The sequence below is a fragment of the Scardinius erythrophthalmus genome (genome assembly GCF_964197995.2).
Source record: "Scardinius erythrophthalmus genome assembly, chromosome: 21".
In the NCBI taxonomy this organism is placed as follows: Eukaryota; Metazoa; Chordata; class Actinopteri; order Cypriniformes; family Leuciscidae; genus Scardinius; species Scardinius erythrophthalmus.
The window spans coordinates 14,483,633-14,498,798 of NC_138241.1; the positions used below are offsets into that span (position 1 = coordinate 14,483,633).

Consider the following 15,166-nt stretch of genomic DNA (forward strand, 5'->3'; position numbering starts at 1 on the left):
TTTTGTCAGTTTTATTATTCACATATTCTTATCTGTGACAACTTGTTTATAGTATGTGAAAAAGTATTTTTTTTTTAAGTTGTGTACATTTTGGGAGTTTTTTTTTAAACAAAAAGGGTCTATCAACAAAGGAGTATGGAATGCAAAAACTTTGAAGCTCAATATTTCAAAACTGCTCATTTCAAGAATGCAGATAGAACCTTATAATTCCAAGGTGGCATTGTGTATTTTGTATTGTATACCGTTTTATGCATGCTTTATGATAGAACCACTAGTTAATTTAACCTCACCTATACCCTTTTTGGTATCTACGAATTTGTATTTTTTTGATGATCTAAATGATCATGTATATTATATGATGATACATATGCAACATATTAATATTACAAGAATCTTTAAAGGGGTCATATAATGTCATTTTTGTACAAGCTAATATGATTCTTTAGGGTCTAAATTAAAAGTTTGTAATATACTTTAATTAAAAATTCTCATTAGTATTGTAAGAAAACACTAATTTTACCTGGTCAGAAACAGCTCTGTTTTCAGCACGCCGTTTCAGTGCATGTGTCTTTAAATGATAATGAGCTTTGCTCACCCCGCCCCTCTGTTCTGTGCGCGTACACCGTTTGTAACACAATTTAACACAATAACCATAACGCGTTGTTTATTATAAACATGGGATTATGAATTATATTGAGAACGTCATACATAGAAAACATGCTGTAATGTACCCTGAGTGTAAAAATAGTCGCATTCATCATGAAGCGTGCAGCAAGCGATTTGCAAAGATTAAAACCACTTAGCAAAACCAGCTTTATACTGACCCTCGTTTGTAAAGCAGTCTGGTAAAATGATTCCCGCAAACATGAAAGCATTGACGTTGATCGTGGGGAATTTTGACGTCACAAAATCGAACAGCTTGATTCAGGAGAGGGGGAAACATATAAGAAGATAAAAAAAAAAACACTGGATGGATTTTTATCATTTTATGATGGTTGTGTACAGGCACTGCCAACACACATTTCAGTACAATCAACTTGTAAAAGTGCATGTACCATTATATGACCCCTTTAATAGTTTCTGCATCAACACCCGATCCAGTTACATATGCAACATACTATGCTTGAAGACAAAGAGTCGTAAATGTTCCCCTCTAAAGCTTAAGTTACCATTGGCTTACTGACCACCCTGGAGGAGTGACCTCCATAGAAGTTAAAGTGCACCTGCACACGGTTCTTCTCCTCTTCTTCTCTCTCGTCTTCTCCTGGTTACTGTCCATGTGGAATGCCAAGGGATCTTTGTCCCGGAGTTGGCACAACCACGTCAACAGGGCCTCAAGTATTGTAATACCTCGACAACAACTGAGACACAACAACTGAGACAGGCTAACATCGCAAGTTCATCATAATTTCTTCATTCAACATGGAGAAAATCAATTGCAACTTCAGCATCATCTGACCCCTGAAACATCAAGACTTTCTCCCGAGACTGCATATCCGGACACTCGTTCAACGGCAAAGGCATTGCAAGTACTGTACAATTAACTAACTAAACAGAGGTTTATTATTCGCTGTAGACCCCTTGTTAACATGGTGCTTTGAAATAAGAAACTGATGGTTCTTTTCAGATGGTTAAATTACTCTTTTCATTCCCCTGTTCTGTTTCCAGACGGAGCCCATGTCTCCATGCCTAAATGCATTGAGTTGCTGCTGTGTGATTGGCTGATTAAATATTTGAGTTAATCAGTTGATCAGGTATACCTAATAAAGTGGCTGGTGAATGTATTACAGCTAAAATAAAACAAGTATAATGTGAATAGCATTGAATGATCATTGAAATGAACCACCTGAATGAACCAATTCACCAAAACAAACTTAGCCTATCTGAGCTGGTCTTTTTGTTTTTGTTTTCTCAGGTGCTTTTCAAGCTTGTCTTGGGCAGTGCCAAGTTTGGAGAGGCGGCTCTGTTTCTAACCATTGTCGGCGGCGCAAACTTTGTCTTTATGAGCTTTGTGCCAGTTATACTGTACTTCACACATGTTGAGTACTTCACATCCATAGCTGATCTTCCCTGGGCCTACATGTGTGGAGTGGCTGGACTCTTACTAGGTAAATAAAATACTGACAGAAAAAAGTATATTATTGTAAGTAGAGTATTGTTTATGGAATGTGCAACAATTAGAATAACTGCCTTAAGAGATATATAACATATAACTGTTCTTCATTTTCTTCTATACAGCATTCAATATGCTGGTGAATTTTGGCATTGCCATTACATACCCTAAGCTGATTTCACTTGGCATTGTGCTGAGTGTCCCTGTCAATGCAAGTGAGTTCATTTTCATCAAAGTAAACTTTTTTTTAATATAAAAACAAACTTGTTTATAGAAAACCTATATTTTGTGCCACTGACTGATTTAAAGGGATATATACAATTACACTCTTAGTTCATTGTATATCTGTTTTTAAAGGTTTTTCTAAAACTGTTTTTGAACCCTGTCCCACTGAGGCTAGCGAAGTGGCAGAACCTGATTTCACCAAGTGCAACATGTTCCTGGATCAGCATCTTTGTTGATCCTGGAACAACAGTCCAATCAGATTTGAGGGACAAGTTTACAGTGCTTCTACATCAATGTTATTCACCGAGCATTTCCTGATTTTAGGCATAGCTTACGGGTAGGGTTAGGTTTAGGGGTAGGAATATGGTTTGGACTAAATTTTTGGACCAGAATGTTGTTCCAGGATCAACAAAATATGTTGACCCAGGAATGTGTCTAAGTCAGCAAATCAGTACGTGCAGCAAAGTGGGCAGTCATTGCAACTTCATAGACATTTTGCCGTGGTGGCTCTAAAGTGTGTGTTGTTGGTGTTGCAGTGGTGGACCTGTACACCTGTGATATCCACTTCAATACAGTGCGACTCATCGCCGTGTTGATCATCTGTCTGGGCTTCCTAATGCTGCTGTTACCGGAGGACTGGGATCAGTGTTTAATTGAGCTCGGCACCAAACTCAGAAAGCGGGAACAGCCTGTTGAACCGGCTGAGACCGGAACCAGCTCAGGACTCAACTGGACCCGACGGGCCAGGACCTCCATGTCCACGTTTCCTCACTGACACGCACAAACCTTCTCCCGTTCTTATTCCAGTGACTGGATAATGCTGGGAAGGGCATTCATTCCCTAATATTCTCAGTCAACGAGATTCCGTAGGCCATCATTTACCCTCATGCACATTATAACAGACGATTTCCTAAAGCCAAACCTTTTTTTTTTACTTTTTTTTGAGTGTATTGGAACAATGACTTGGGTCTTGGAATTCAAGAGCAGGGGTCTCAAACAACTGACCTACGGGGCAAATTTGGGCTATCAAGTGTCAAGTTTATCCTTCAATCGAGCCCACAAATCCATTTATAGACTTTAATTTTTGAATATTTTAAATACAACCTTTACTATTCATGTTATTTTATTTCAATTAATATTTTTTAATTTTTATTTTATATATTTTTTAATTTTTATTTTATATATTGTTGTAATTTAATGTATATTATATATTGCAATTTAATTTTATACATTTCTTATTATCCACATGGCTTTTACAGGCCTAAAACTTGAATGTAAAAGAACAGCTGTAGCCCATTTAATAAAAACAAGCAAACACTGCACGGCACAGAAAATAAGTCAAAGTCGTGCATCTACATCAAACTAGATTCAAACAGGAGCGGTTTACACAGGGAACAGTCTTGTTGTGGCAATAAGTCTTCAGTGGACAGAAGTTTCTATTTTTGATGCACTACAGCTACTCCAGCCACTTTATTTGCCTGTCTGATATATGTAAAAATATGTTGAATATCATATGTAGAGTGATAGCTTTCTAGTCTTTTTTTTATATCGAAATATTTCTGATTGTTATGTCACAGCTAGCTTGTGATTTTTCTTACACTGCTAATTGCAGAAAGAACATTTAAGCAGTTTAGAATACAAGCATTATTACTCCACTAAACATGCAGAGCATTATGCTAGGAAAGATGTCCTCATTAACTCTATGTAGTTAAACTGTATGGTCGTAAAACAGGGCCAAATGGAGGATTTTACCAGGCTAGTGGTAGTTTGAGACCTCTGCTCAAGAGACCCATGAATCAATATCTCCAGAATAAGGAGTCCCTGCAGATCTTCAGATGGTTACACTCTTTTTTGGAGCTCAGACTGACTGGCACGAATCACTACGAGTGCCCATTAGAACATGTGCCAAACATTGACGTAGTAGACATTAAGAACTGCAACATATGCTGTCTTCTAATACAACAAAGTTCTACCTAGCAACAGTTGCATCTGAGGGACTCCCCTTCCCAAACTGTGAATGAAGGTGTTTTTGAACTCATGTTGGTTAACAGCGATTTGGAGGGTCTAGGAGAAAGAGCGAAACAGGAATAGGATACCATGGTGCTGAGGTTTGCTGGGATGCTGGAAAACTGCAGATGTCCAGCTCTCCTTGTACAAACAAAGGTCTACCCTCCTATGGGCGCATCTGAGGTCTAAAGGGATTTCCTTAACTGTGAATGAAGATTTTTAGGGGGTTAACTACAGCATCCAGACTGTTTATACTGAAGCTATACTTTGATTCCATTACATTTTTTTCAGAGTCACATGCTAACCACTGTGAGGACACTTCAGGGGCAGTATTGGCGAACCGAAAAGGCAATCTTCAGCAAGATGTGTTACCGTTAAAGGGTGGCATGTGCATCCAGTGAATGTATGACCATTTCTGAAAAGTGCACCTACACTATGTGCTTTGAAAAAGGTGGTGACTGGAACTGATAGCCACCTTTAGATACACTGAAAACATCCTGCACTTCATAAGACTCCAGTCACTTTTTTTTTTTTTAAAACAATGCATTGCATTTTTGTTTTGTTTTTAAATCTTATGGACTGTTCCATTGGATGGAAATTAGCTCTACAGGAAAACGCATGCAGAAAACGCCAATAAATGCTACATGATGGCTTCACTGCCTTTTCTTTGATTTGCAATAGGATCTCATCAGCACTGTCTCCCATTGTCATTGTTATGATGACAATAAATATAATATTGTATTCCTCTGGAATTATTGCTAGACATTATTGTAAACCTTTGTAAGGAATGATTTTTACACTGAAATGCATTACGATCACATTTGAGGAAAATGACAAGAAAACAAATAAATCATCCATTTACTAGATCCGCTTTGTCTGTTTTCACATGTACCATGTAAATCTATATTTTCTCTGTGTTTTGTTTCTAAACAAACCAATCCTATAGACTGATGAATATCAAACAGGCTTATGCTGAGAATGAATGCTTTTTTTAACATGCCCAATTTCACAGAGACCATCTTAGTGGGTTTCAGTAATTATCCATCAAATGAATTTGTGGAATGTTTTAATAAATAGAATATACCTTGTGTCAAAATTTGATTAGATAAAAGCTGCCAGTTATGTTAATTCGTTTAAAGGAGAACTCCGGTCAATTTTAACATTGAGCTCATTTTTTTGTAAATTTGGAGTGCTGTCAATACAGAGAACAACGACAAAAATCGGTGTTGCCTACACCGTGTTATCCTCTTTTTAAAATTTGCACCCTTTTGACTTCAATGGGGCAATGTTTAAACCTCCTTTTAGCCTCTTAACATCCTTGATGTGTCATTACAAGTGCACAGCTAATGTGAGTGATTCCTTCAGAGTCAACACGGGTGAATCTGACTGCAGTAGATGTGAAAGATATTAATAAAAATTATTTCAGCCAGCGCACATACCTATATTTTCTTCCTGTTTTCGGTCGAAGTCCACAGTACGCACAGTACGTTTGGGCGCATGATCGTACGTACTAAACCTATGCGCGTGAGCTCGACAATCGACTACAGTGGACTTCAACCGAAAACAGGATGTAAATACAGGTATGTGCACTGGCTGAAATAACATCATTTTTATTCATATCTTGCATATCTGCTGCAGTCAGATTTACCGCGTGTTGACTCTGAAGGAATCACTCACATGGCTGGGCACTTGTAATGACACATCAAGGATGTTAAGAGGCTAAAAGCAGGTTTAATACTTGCCCCATTGAAGTCAACAGGGTGCAAATTTTAAAAAGAGGATAACACGGTGTAGGCAACACCGATTTTTGTCGTTGTTCTCTGTACTGACAGCACTCCAAATTTACAAAAAAAGATAATACATAGTTTAAAGACCATGATGAAATTTTATTTTTGTACTAATCGATGTTCCAATCCATGTGTTGTTTTATATTACCAATCTGCCTTTTTTATCAGAGTGAAGATAGTAATGGTGAAATTGAGACGAAAATAAAAGTCATCAATATAACTGGCAGTACAAATTAAAAATGCAGTTATTATAAAGCACCTATAAGGAAACATTAAAATAGTTTCTTAAAATAAAGTTACCGTGAGGCTAATATAACAAAATTGTTTACTGACCTTGTTTGTGTAAAAATGGTATTTCATTTGTTCACTTAAATGTCACAAACACGTAACGTTGGTAAACCCCAGTATCTTTAACATGACAAGCCACAACCTACAGAAATTATGTCAGCAACGCATGACCTCGAGTTCATCCACATACAAAATAGGTCCACCTAAAAAAAGTGAAGGTGAAGATTTAGACCAGTTAAAAGCTAAAATAAATACAGTTTTGTACTGAATAATTCATGTAAGTGCTTTAAAAGAAAATATGACCTTCACCTTTTTCTGCTTTAAAGCCCTCTAAAACACTGGCCCGTGTTAAAACCACAAGCAAACAAATAAATAATAAACAAAAACCTTTGCTTTAAATATTGAAAAATATATATTTTACAAATAATCCATTATATAAATATATACGATAGCAGTCAAATGTTTGGAACAATTAAGATTTTTTTTAACAAGTCTCTTATGCTCACCAAGGCAAAAACAGATATTATTCTTAAATATTAAAGGGTTAGTTCACCCAAAAATGAAAATTCTGTCAGTAATTACTCACCCTCATGTTGTTCCAACCCCGTAAGACTTTCGTTCATCTTCGGAACACAAATTAAGATATTTTTGCTGAAATCTGAGAGCTGGATCACTCCTCCACAGGCTTATGGACACTATAACTGGCTGGCCCAGAAAATGTATTAAAGACATTGTTAATATAGTCCAAGTGACTCCAGTGGCTCAATTTTAAGTTTATAAAGCGACGAGAATACTTTTTGTGCGCAAAAACAAACAAAAATAACAACTTTATTCCACTTTTCATTTCCTTCTCTCTGGGCCTCGAGTCTTTTCACGTAGTGTAATAGCGTAGCGCGTCTGTGTTTCACGTCACCACGTAGGCTCACTATTGGCCGACGCTGGTCATGTGTGATACGTGGTGACGTGCAACACAGACGCTCCATAAGCCTGTGGAGGAGTGATCCAGCACTCAGATTTCATCAAAAATATCTTAATTTCTGTTCTGAAGATGAACGAAAGTCTTACGGGGTTGGAACAACATGAGGGTGAGTTACTGACAGAATTTTCATTTTTGGGTGAACAAACCCTTTAATATATATTTAAAATGTAATTTATTCCTGTGGTGGCAAAGCTAATTTTTTTTATTTTTTTCAGTTGTCTTTGTAAAACTTTACATTTTCTTTACAACCTCATTATGGCAATATTATTATTTAAACTTTTTAATGCCTCATAGAACTTAAATTTTATTGAACCCATAACATTCCATTGAAATAATCATCCACCCACAAAATACAAATAACATTCAGCTTTGTTTTCATTATGCAGGACTGTATGTGATGCACTCAGCAAATATGTTCCACTCTAACTGTGATCTGTCCATAAAAGAATGTGGCTTGTTTCTTTTTAGTAGCAGCAGAATAAGGGAGTCTGTTCCGCTCACGCTGTTTGGAGGGAACCTGCAGGTGGTCCACCGCCCTCGAACCCCGTCCGCCACATTCATGACAAACAGGACGAGAACAAGTGGCCAGCGGAAGAACATTATTCAGTTGCTCCCTGAGGCTGTTGGGAAACTGAGAGCTGAGAGCAAAAACGGAAGAGTACGTCGACTCCCCGTCGTTTCTGGAGTGCGCCGTGGAACTGTGGGTCGATCTGTTAGTGGGGTCACTCTCACCTTCACCTGTAGATCTCTCAGCTCCTACTTTCTCCACAACACATCCCAACCTGGCCTGGATCTTCCATCTCAAACTCTGGAAGGCACCTTGGAAGCGCTTGCTGAGGAGCGCATACAGCAACGGGTTGATATCTGAATTAAACAGCACCAGCCAATAGGAGAAAGTGACAGCAGACGGGGGAACAATGCTCCTGGGCCGGGACAGGGCGGTTTCGGTGGCCTGCACCAGAGCTACGCTGATATAGGGCGTCCAGCATAAGAAAAAAGCGGCGATGACCAGAAATAACCTCAGAACTCCATGATGCTGAGGTCGACTGGGATGTTGAGGGCTACTGGTATTGATTTGAGCCATGAAAGAGTGCAGACGTCCACCAGTTGGCTTGGAAGACATCTCAGATGGTGCATCTGGAGCAACTTCATCAGGAACATCCAACTGATCCGTCACAAACCTCCCACTCACGTAATAAATCAGCCTGGATGGTGTGTAGGTGTCCATGAATGAGTGTTGGAGATTCAAGACAGATGTGGCTCTGTTCCGCTGGAGATGTTCTTCCAAACTGTGGATCCTCCTAGCATGGTATCGTGCCACGCGGACAATCTTCACATAGCAGAACAGGATGACTATAGCCGGTAGAAGAAAAGATAAGGAGGCCATAATGACCGTGTAGCTTGGGCTGTTGGCCCAGTTCACGGCACAGCTGTACATGGGAGCCACGAAACTGATGTTGCTCCAGCCGAGGAGAGGAGGACAGCTGGTCAACGTAGCTTGCAGCCAAATCCATATCACCACGGAACCGGTTCTCCATATCGTGCAGCGGGAACCGTACCGCAGGCAGTCCACGATGGAGAAGTAACGGTCCAGGGCAATAGCGGCAAGGGTTAAAACTGACGCGGTGCAGTAGACTGAGGATGTGTAGCCGACATACAGACATAGATCCTGGAAGATCAAGAGAGAGTTCAAAATGAGCAAAAACATCTGTTAATGCACTCAAAATTAGGGATGCGCGATATATATGGCGATACCGATATGGCGGATATGTTCATTTTTAATGTTATTGTTATTGGCCTGATAAGAAAATTTGGACGATATATTAAAGACGATAAATAAGGGATTATTTCCTTCAGCTCAGACACTATAGATGTGCACTGTTCACCATGATGGTTTAGAGTTGCTTGAAATATGATTAGAATCACTTAAAAAAAATGAAGATTCAGTTAAGTGCAGCATGTGCAGCGCAAGTCTGTCATATAGGCTACATAAAATTGCTTGGGACACGACTTTTAATGGTAAGACTTTTGTTTTTGTGATTAGGCTCTCAAAAATAATATAAAAATTTGGATTTAGATTTATCTGTTAAAATATCGGTTATCGGCTTTCAAATAAAAAGAAATATCGGTATTCGCCTAAATTTTTACATCAGTGCATCCCTACTCAGAATGTTATTTTGTAACTTTAACAACTTAAAGGTGATGTATGTCATTTTATCAATGTTAAAATAAACACTGGTTCTATGCAAAACATTGCTATGTTTGTTTCAGAATGTCAATCATCCTAGTAGAGTTTTCAAAAAGTACCGACTTAGGAACCAAGTTTTGAAATTTAAAATTGTGACGATACCAGCATTTCCCTCTAGCATTTTGAGCGCTGTTGAATAGATTCTTAAACGCCTCCGATTGGTCATTGTGCTGATGCGCTCAACATATATGTCTGTGATTGGCCATTGTGCTGATGCGCTCAACATATATGTCTGTGATTGGCCATTGTGCTGATGCGCTCAACATATATGTCTGTGATTGGCCATTGTGCTGATGCGCTCAACATATATGTCTGTGATTGGCCATTGTGCTGATGCGCTCAACATATATGTCTGTGATTGGCCATTGTGTTGACGCGCTCAACATACATGTCTGTGATTGGCCATTGTGATAACGCATTCAACATATATGTGTGTGATTGGCTACAATGATCAACAATGACATCTTCGAAGCTCTTCATTGAGCGCTTACATAGATACACACAAGAGCTTTTAAAAGCAGGCATCTATCAGCGGATCCCTAATATATCTACAAACGCTCCTGAGCGTATCTGTGTAAGCGCTTGATGAAGAGCGTCAAAGACGACATGTTTTTGAAGCTTTGATCATGGTAGCCAACCACAGATTGAGCGTGTGAACACAATGGCCAATTTAGAGACAAATATGTTGTGCACGTGAACGCAATGGCCAATCAGAGGGGTTTAAGTATCCGTTCAACAGCGCTCAAAATGCAAGAGGGAAATGCTGGTATCGACAGAGTTTTTTTTAAATTCAGTACTGACTTCGGTACCTCTGCACTTTTTTTCCTACTGATGAATGTTAAAAACATTGACAGCCAATAAGAACCCTTCTGACTTTAAAGAGCTTATAATGAACAGAACGTTGTCATTCATTGGTGTAATTAGTTATCGTTATAGTTGCGGTTATCTGGGTGAACAGGCATTAGTTCACCCAAAAATGAAAATTCTGTCAGTAATTACTCACCCTCATGTTGTTCCAACCCCGTAAGACTTTCGTTCATCTTCGGAACAAAAATTAAATCTGAGAGCTGTCTCACTCCTCCATAGGCTTCTTTGTAATTGAAACTTGCCGGCCAGATAGTAAAGAAAAAAAAGTGTTTAAAATAGTCCAGGTGACTACAGTGTCTCAACCATAAGTTTATCAAGCGACGAGAATACTTTTTGTTCGCAAAAACAAACCAAAAATAACTACTTTATTCAACCATCTCTTCTCTTCCATGTCATTCTCCTAAGCTGTTGATGTAGTGTAACAGTGCAGCGCTTCTGGGTTGTACGTCAGAACGTAGGCTCACTATTGGCCGACGCTGGTCATGCGTGTAATGCTGGCCAATAGTGAGCCTACGTTCTGACGTACAACCCAGAAGCGCTGCGCTGTTACACTACGTGAACTCACACTCAGAGGCCCACACAGAAGAAAATGAATAGTTGAATAAAGTCGTTATTTTTTTATTTTATTTTTTTAGCACAAAAAGTATTCTCGTCGCTTGATAAACTTATGGTTGAGCCACTGTAGTCAGTTAGAATATTTTAAACATTGTTTTTACTAACTTTCTGGGCCGACAAGTTTCAATTACAAAGAAGCCTATGAAGGAGTGAGCCAGCTCTCAAATTTCATCAAAAATTTGTGGTCCGAAGATGAACGAAAGTCTTACGGGGTTGGAACAACATGAGGGTGAGTAATTACTGACAGAATTTTCATTTTTGGGTGAACTAACCCTTTAACTCTAAGAGAATAGTGAAGTCTACACCAAAACTATAATGATAGAGGAACGGTATAATTGAAATCACTAAGAGCTCTGAGCATTTAAAACTGTGGGGTACTTATAATAAAAAGAACGTTATCCTCCGTTATCATTTTTATTATGAATAGGCCTTAAACCTGCAACATTAATTCAACCAATGGCTTGAGTTTGGGGGCGGGACTAATGGCTTGGTCAGCGAATGGTTGGGAAACTCGTTTGGAAACGGTCATTACTTTTGCGATTCCGTTTGGTCTCGCTAGTGGTTCAGACATCTCACACACTTCACCTTTAAGTTATAAATGTTGGATGTAAAGCATTATGTACTAACATTGTAGTTGACCCATCCGTTGTTCATAATAGAAACTGCCACAAACGGCATGACACCGATTCCCACTAAGAAATCGCTAATGGCCAGATTGGTGATCAGGACGGAGGTCACGGTGTGGAAGGTTTTTGTGGCTGCCACAATCACAATGACCAGAAAGTTTCCTGAAAAGGAGGAACAAAAGCACAACAGAATAAACACTTTTTATTAATTTTTTATTAATTTTGTACAAATTCTATTATAAAGTAATAAAATAAAAGTCAGAAAAAAAGAAATCATGACAATGTCAATATTTTTTAGATATTGTGTCAATGTGTTTATGAGTGTGACGTCACAAAAGCACATATGTCTGCAATGATTTTGCAGTTTAGTTTCAATTGTTAATTTGGAATGAGTAAAGAGTTTTCAGTTCTGAATCTTACAGCACAGTAAGTTTTGATTGATTTATTTCATTTCTTGACATCACCCCAAATATGGGTAACACTTTACAATAAGGTTTCATTAGTTAATATTAGTTAACAACATTAGTAAACATGAACTAGTAATATCTACAGCTGCATGTCTACAGCATTTATTAATCTTTGTTAATGTTAATTTCAACATTTACTAATACATTATTCAAATCAAAAGTTGGATTTGTTAGCATTAGTTAATGCACTGTGAACTATCATAAACAAACAATAAACAGCTGGGTTTTGATTAACTTATGTTAACAAAGATGAACAAATACAGTAACAAATGTATTGCTTATTGTTAGTTCATGTTAGTTAATACATGAACTAATGTTAACAAATTAATCCTTATTGTAAAGTGTTACCAAAACGTTTTGAATTTTTAAATTCTGAAATGATCATACTAATATCTGACAGGATGGAATGTTTGAGAGAAAGGCAAAATCACATAATGTCACAACACACTACAAACTTCATCAAATTGATTGCTAATACTTGATGTTTGGGTTGACGTTTCCCACCAAAATAGTCATATCCTGCAGGATGATGTCATCAGTCAAAACAATACTCACAAGAAAATGTTTTCATGTTTACAGCTAATACAACTTATCACAAATCATTTGATCTGATACCATAATAATTCATCCAAAATATATAGTTTGACATCAAATGCAAAACTTTCTCATGTCCACACGACTCATGTCTCTGGCATTCACACACACTAATGAAGCGTAGTGTAAAGCTCACCCGTCACTGCGGCCAGACTCATCAGCACCATCAGAGTCTCCAGCACCAGACGCGCTCGAGGCGACAGAACGGTTGAGTTCCTCAGTGCAGTCCGCATCTGAAACTCAGGCTCATCTGAATCAAACCACTCACCAGCCGAGGACTCCATTTAAAAACACTCAGTCTGATATCCCGATCTCAGGTGCGTCACAAGCAACCTGGCCATTCAGTTTAAAAAAAAAAATCAATCAATCTTCCATAAGAATGCAAAAAGCTCATTTAAGAATATATTACAGTATTTGATCAAAAAATAAAGCAGACAGTTTGCTTCTGACTCCTCTCTGGTTCTTCATTTGCCCTGTGAGCACCTGACAGTGCACTTTACTATCTCCAGGGTCCCTTCATCAGTTTATCCACAGCGATGACAACATGGAAAAATCAAACGCTTGACTTGTGAATTACACAGCTAGAGAAAACAGACCGCTTGAATATGTGGCTCATTTAAACAGTCTATATTTACACAGATGCTTAGTTTCTCAAGGGATTACAACGGCTACGGATGTGATTAATTGAGACCTTTTGCATTGCATTTTTCCATGCTACATGCGTGGGAACAAATATGATGTGTAAATGTGAATTAAATATCAACTTAGTCATTGTGAGAGAGAAAACTGTTTATTTAATCGAAATTCAAAGGTATGTTAAAATACTTCTCTTAAAATATAAGATAAAACCATCAAACAACACTTGTCAATACAGAGTGAAAAATAAAAACTCAAAGGGAAGGAAAAGGAACAACAGACGGTATATGGATAGATGCCATATTTAAATATGAATGAAGCAGTTTTCTATATTTTGTAATCAAATTTGGTGAGTCTTGTCATGCAAAATGCATCTTCTGCATCAACTTTTCCTTAGAAAAATGGTGTAAAATGCAACATCTCCCAAATACTGACAGATGTTTTCTGCTAAAACACAGAAGACTTGCTCAGCAAATTCAGCACCGAGGGGCTGCGGGGTTTTGTCCTAAATGCTGGCGGGTATATTCCCACACCAGCAGGGCGGCGCTCACGTGCACATTGAGGGAGCGGGTGATGCCGTTCTGAGGAATCTCCACACACACGTCCACCAGCTGCAGCAGGTTTGCAGGAATGCCTTCCCTTTCATTACTGTTCGGAGACAAACAGACACTTTAGAGTCATGCACCGCACCAAGCGGAATTCAAAAATCATTTAAAATGGTACTTTTACGCCAATGAGCAGACCCACACAAAATCTGCACCCGCGAAAGCTCAGCTGATATCCACCCACCATTCACAGTTCTACGATACATATCCCCTATAACTAGCATGTTTATTTTAATTAATTTGCCCAATCATTTTGACCAATTTGCTTTCTCAGCAGTCTCTGTTTAAAACATTTACCCTGTTTAATGTCTCAACAAAAAAAGTGCATTATTTCCTTTTGGAAGAAGCACATGGAAAATGAAATTCTATTTGGGAATTATACTGGACAAAAATTAGGACAAGATCAGCCATCTGTATTTTTTGCTACATCTTCCTTAAAGAGAAAGGCTCTAAATGTTAATGTGTATAGCCTATCTACTGAAAGTTTGTCAACTTTAGCATATAGATAATAACCTTAATTAATAAAAAAATAAAAAAATTCAATCTTTAAATCTGAATGTCTTTAAATGCATTCTGTAAATATATAAGTAGGCCTACACTAGCATATAGATAACCTTAAAGCTTAATAAAACAAAATAATATTTACATGGTCTTTAAATGCATTCTGTAAAAATGCTGTAAAATGTGAAAAACTAATTTAATCTAGGCCTGCTGAGGAGGTCAGATAAGAAGTGCAGGTGCTGATTGAACTAATAAACCAAGCTTTTAAATAATATGTTGGGTGGTTTTGCTGATGAGCGCTTGGCATGTCAGAACATGTCCCGCTCTCTCTCCCTCTCTCTGCATTCAGAGGTGAGGAAATCTCACAGGGAGAGACACATCAATTAGCCTCATAATGTTAAACTGCACCGTCAGCGCACACTGAAACGTTTCTATTTTCACATCACTTGTACAATGGCCTCAAAATGTATTTAAACAATTAAGGGTCAATCACATTATCTCTTTTTTCTTCTTCTCGCAGTCTCCCAAAGCTGAGCTTTGATTGATACAGTCTTTGCAAACTGATTGTTTCTGTTACACGTTTAATAGTTTTATCCCCAACAGTTGTT

General features: G+C 38.1%; 3 protein-coding genes across 4 annotated transcripts in view; 1 reads left to right on the forward strand and 2 right to left on the reverse strand.

The window, feature by feature from the left end:
- Positions 1 to 5,042, forward strand: part of slc35f3b (solute carrier family 35 member F3b) — a gene marked incomplete at its 5' end in the record, with an annotated part of 74,428 nt that extends 69,386 nt beyond the window's left edge. For both annotated transcript variants that reach the window (XM_081351696.1, XM_081351697.1), the window contains 3 exons: positions 1,916 to 2,108; positions 2,239 to 2,328; positions 2,875 to 5,042. In XM_081351696.1, the coding sequence (XP_081207822.1) occupies positions 1,916 to 2,108; positions 2,239 to 2,328; positions 2,875 to 3,113 (522 nt within the window). In that variant the 3' untranslated portion in view covers positions 3,114 to 5,042. The remainder of the gene's footprint in view (positions 1 to 1,915; positions 2,109 to 2,238; positions 2,329 to 2,874) is intronic.
- A 2,642-nt stretch (positions 5,043 to 7,684) lies between these two features.
- LOC308681999 (5-hydroxytryptamine receptor 1D) lies at positions 7,685 to 10,900 on the reverse strand. Its single transcript, XM_081351410.1, has 2 exons — positions 10,651 to 10,900; positions 7,685 to 9,068 (listed from the first exon to the last, which is right to left on the reverse strand). Exons 1-2 carry the CDS (start codon positions 10,654 to 10,656, stop codon positions 7,803 to 7,805), a joined length of 1,272 nt encoding a protein of 423 aa, XP_081207536.1. The 5' UTR covers positions 10,657 to 10,900; the 3' UTR covers positions 7,685 to 7,802.
- Positions 10,901 to 13,589: 2,689 nt separating this feature from the next.
- Positions 13,590 to 15,166, reverse strand: part of tarbp1 (TAR (HIV-1) RNA binding protein 1) — a 36,951-nt gene continuing 35,374 nt past the window's right edge. Inside the window, exon 29 of the mRNA XM_081351409.1 lies at positions 13,590 to 14,100. Within this exon, the coding sequence (XP_081207535.1) occupies positions 13,929 to 14,100 (172 nt within the window). The 3' untranslated portion in view covers positions 13,590 to 13,928. The remainder of the gene's footprint in view (positions 14,101 to 15,166) is intronic.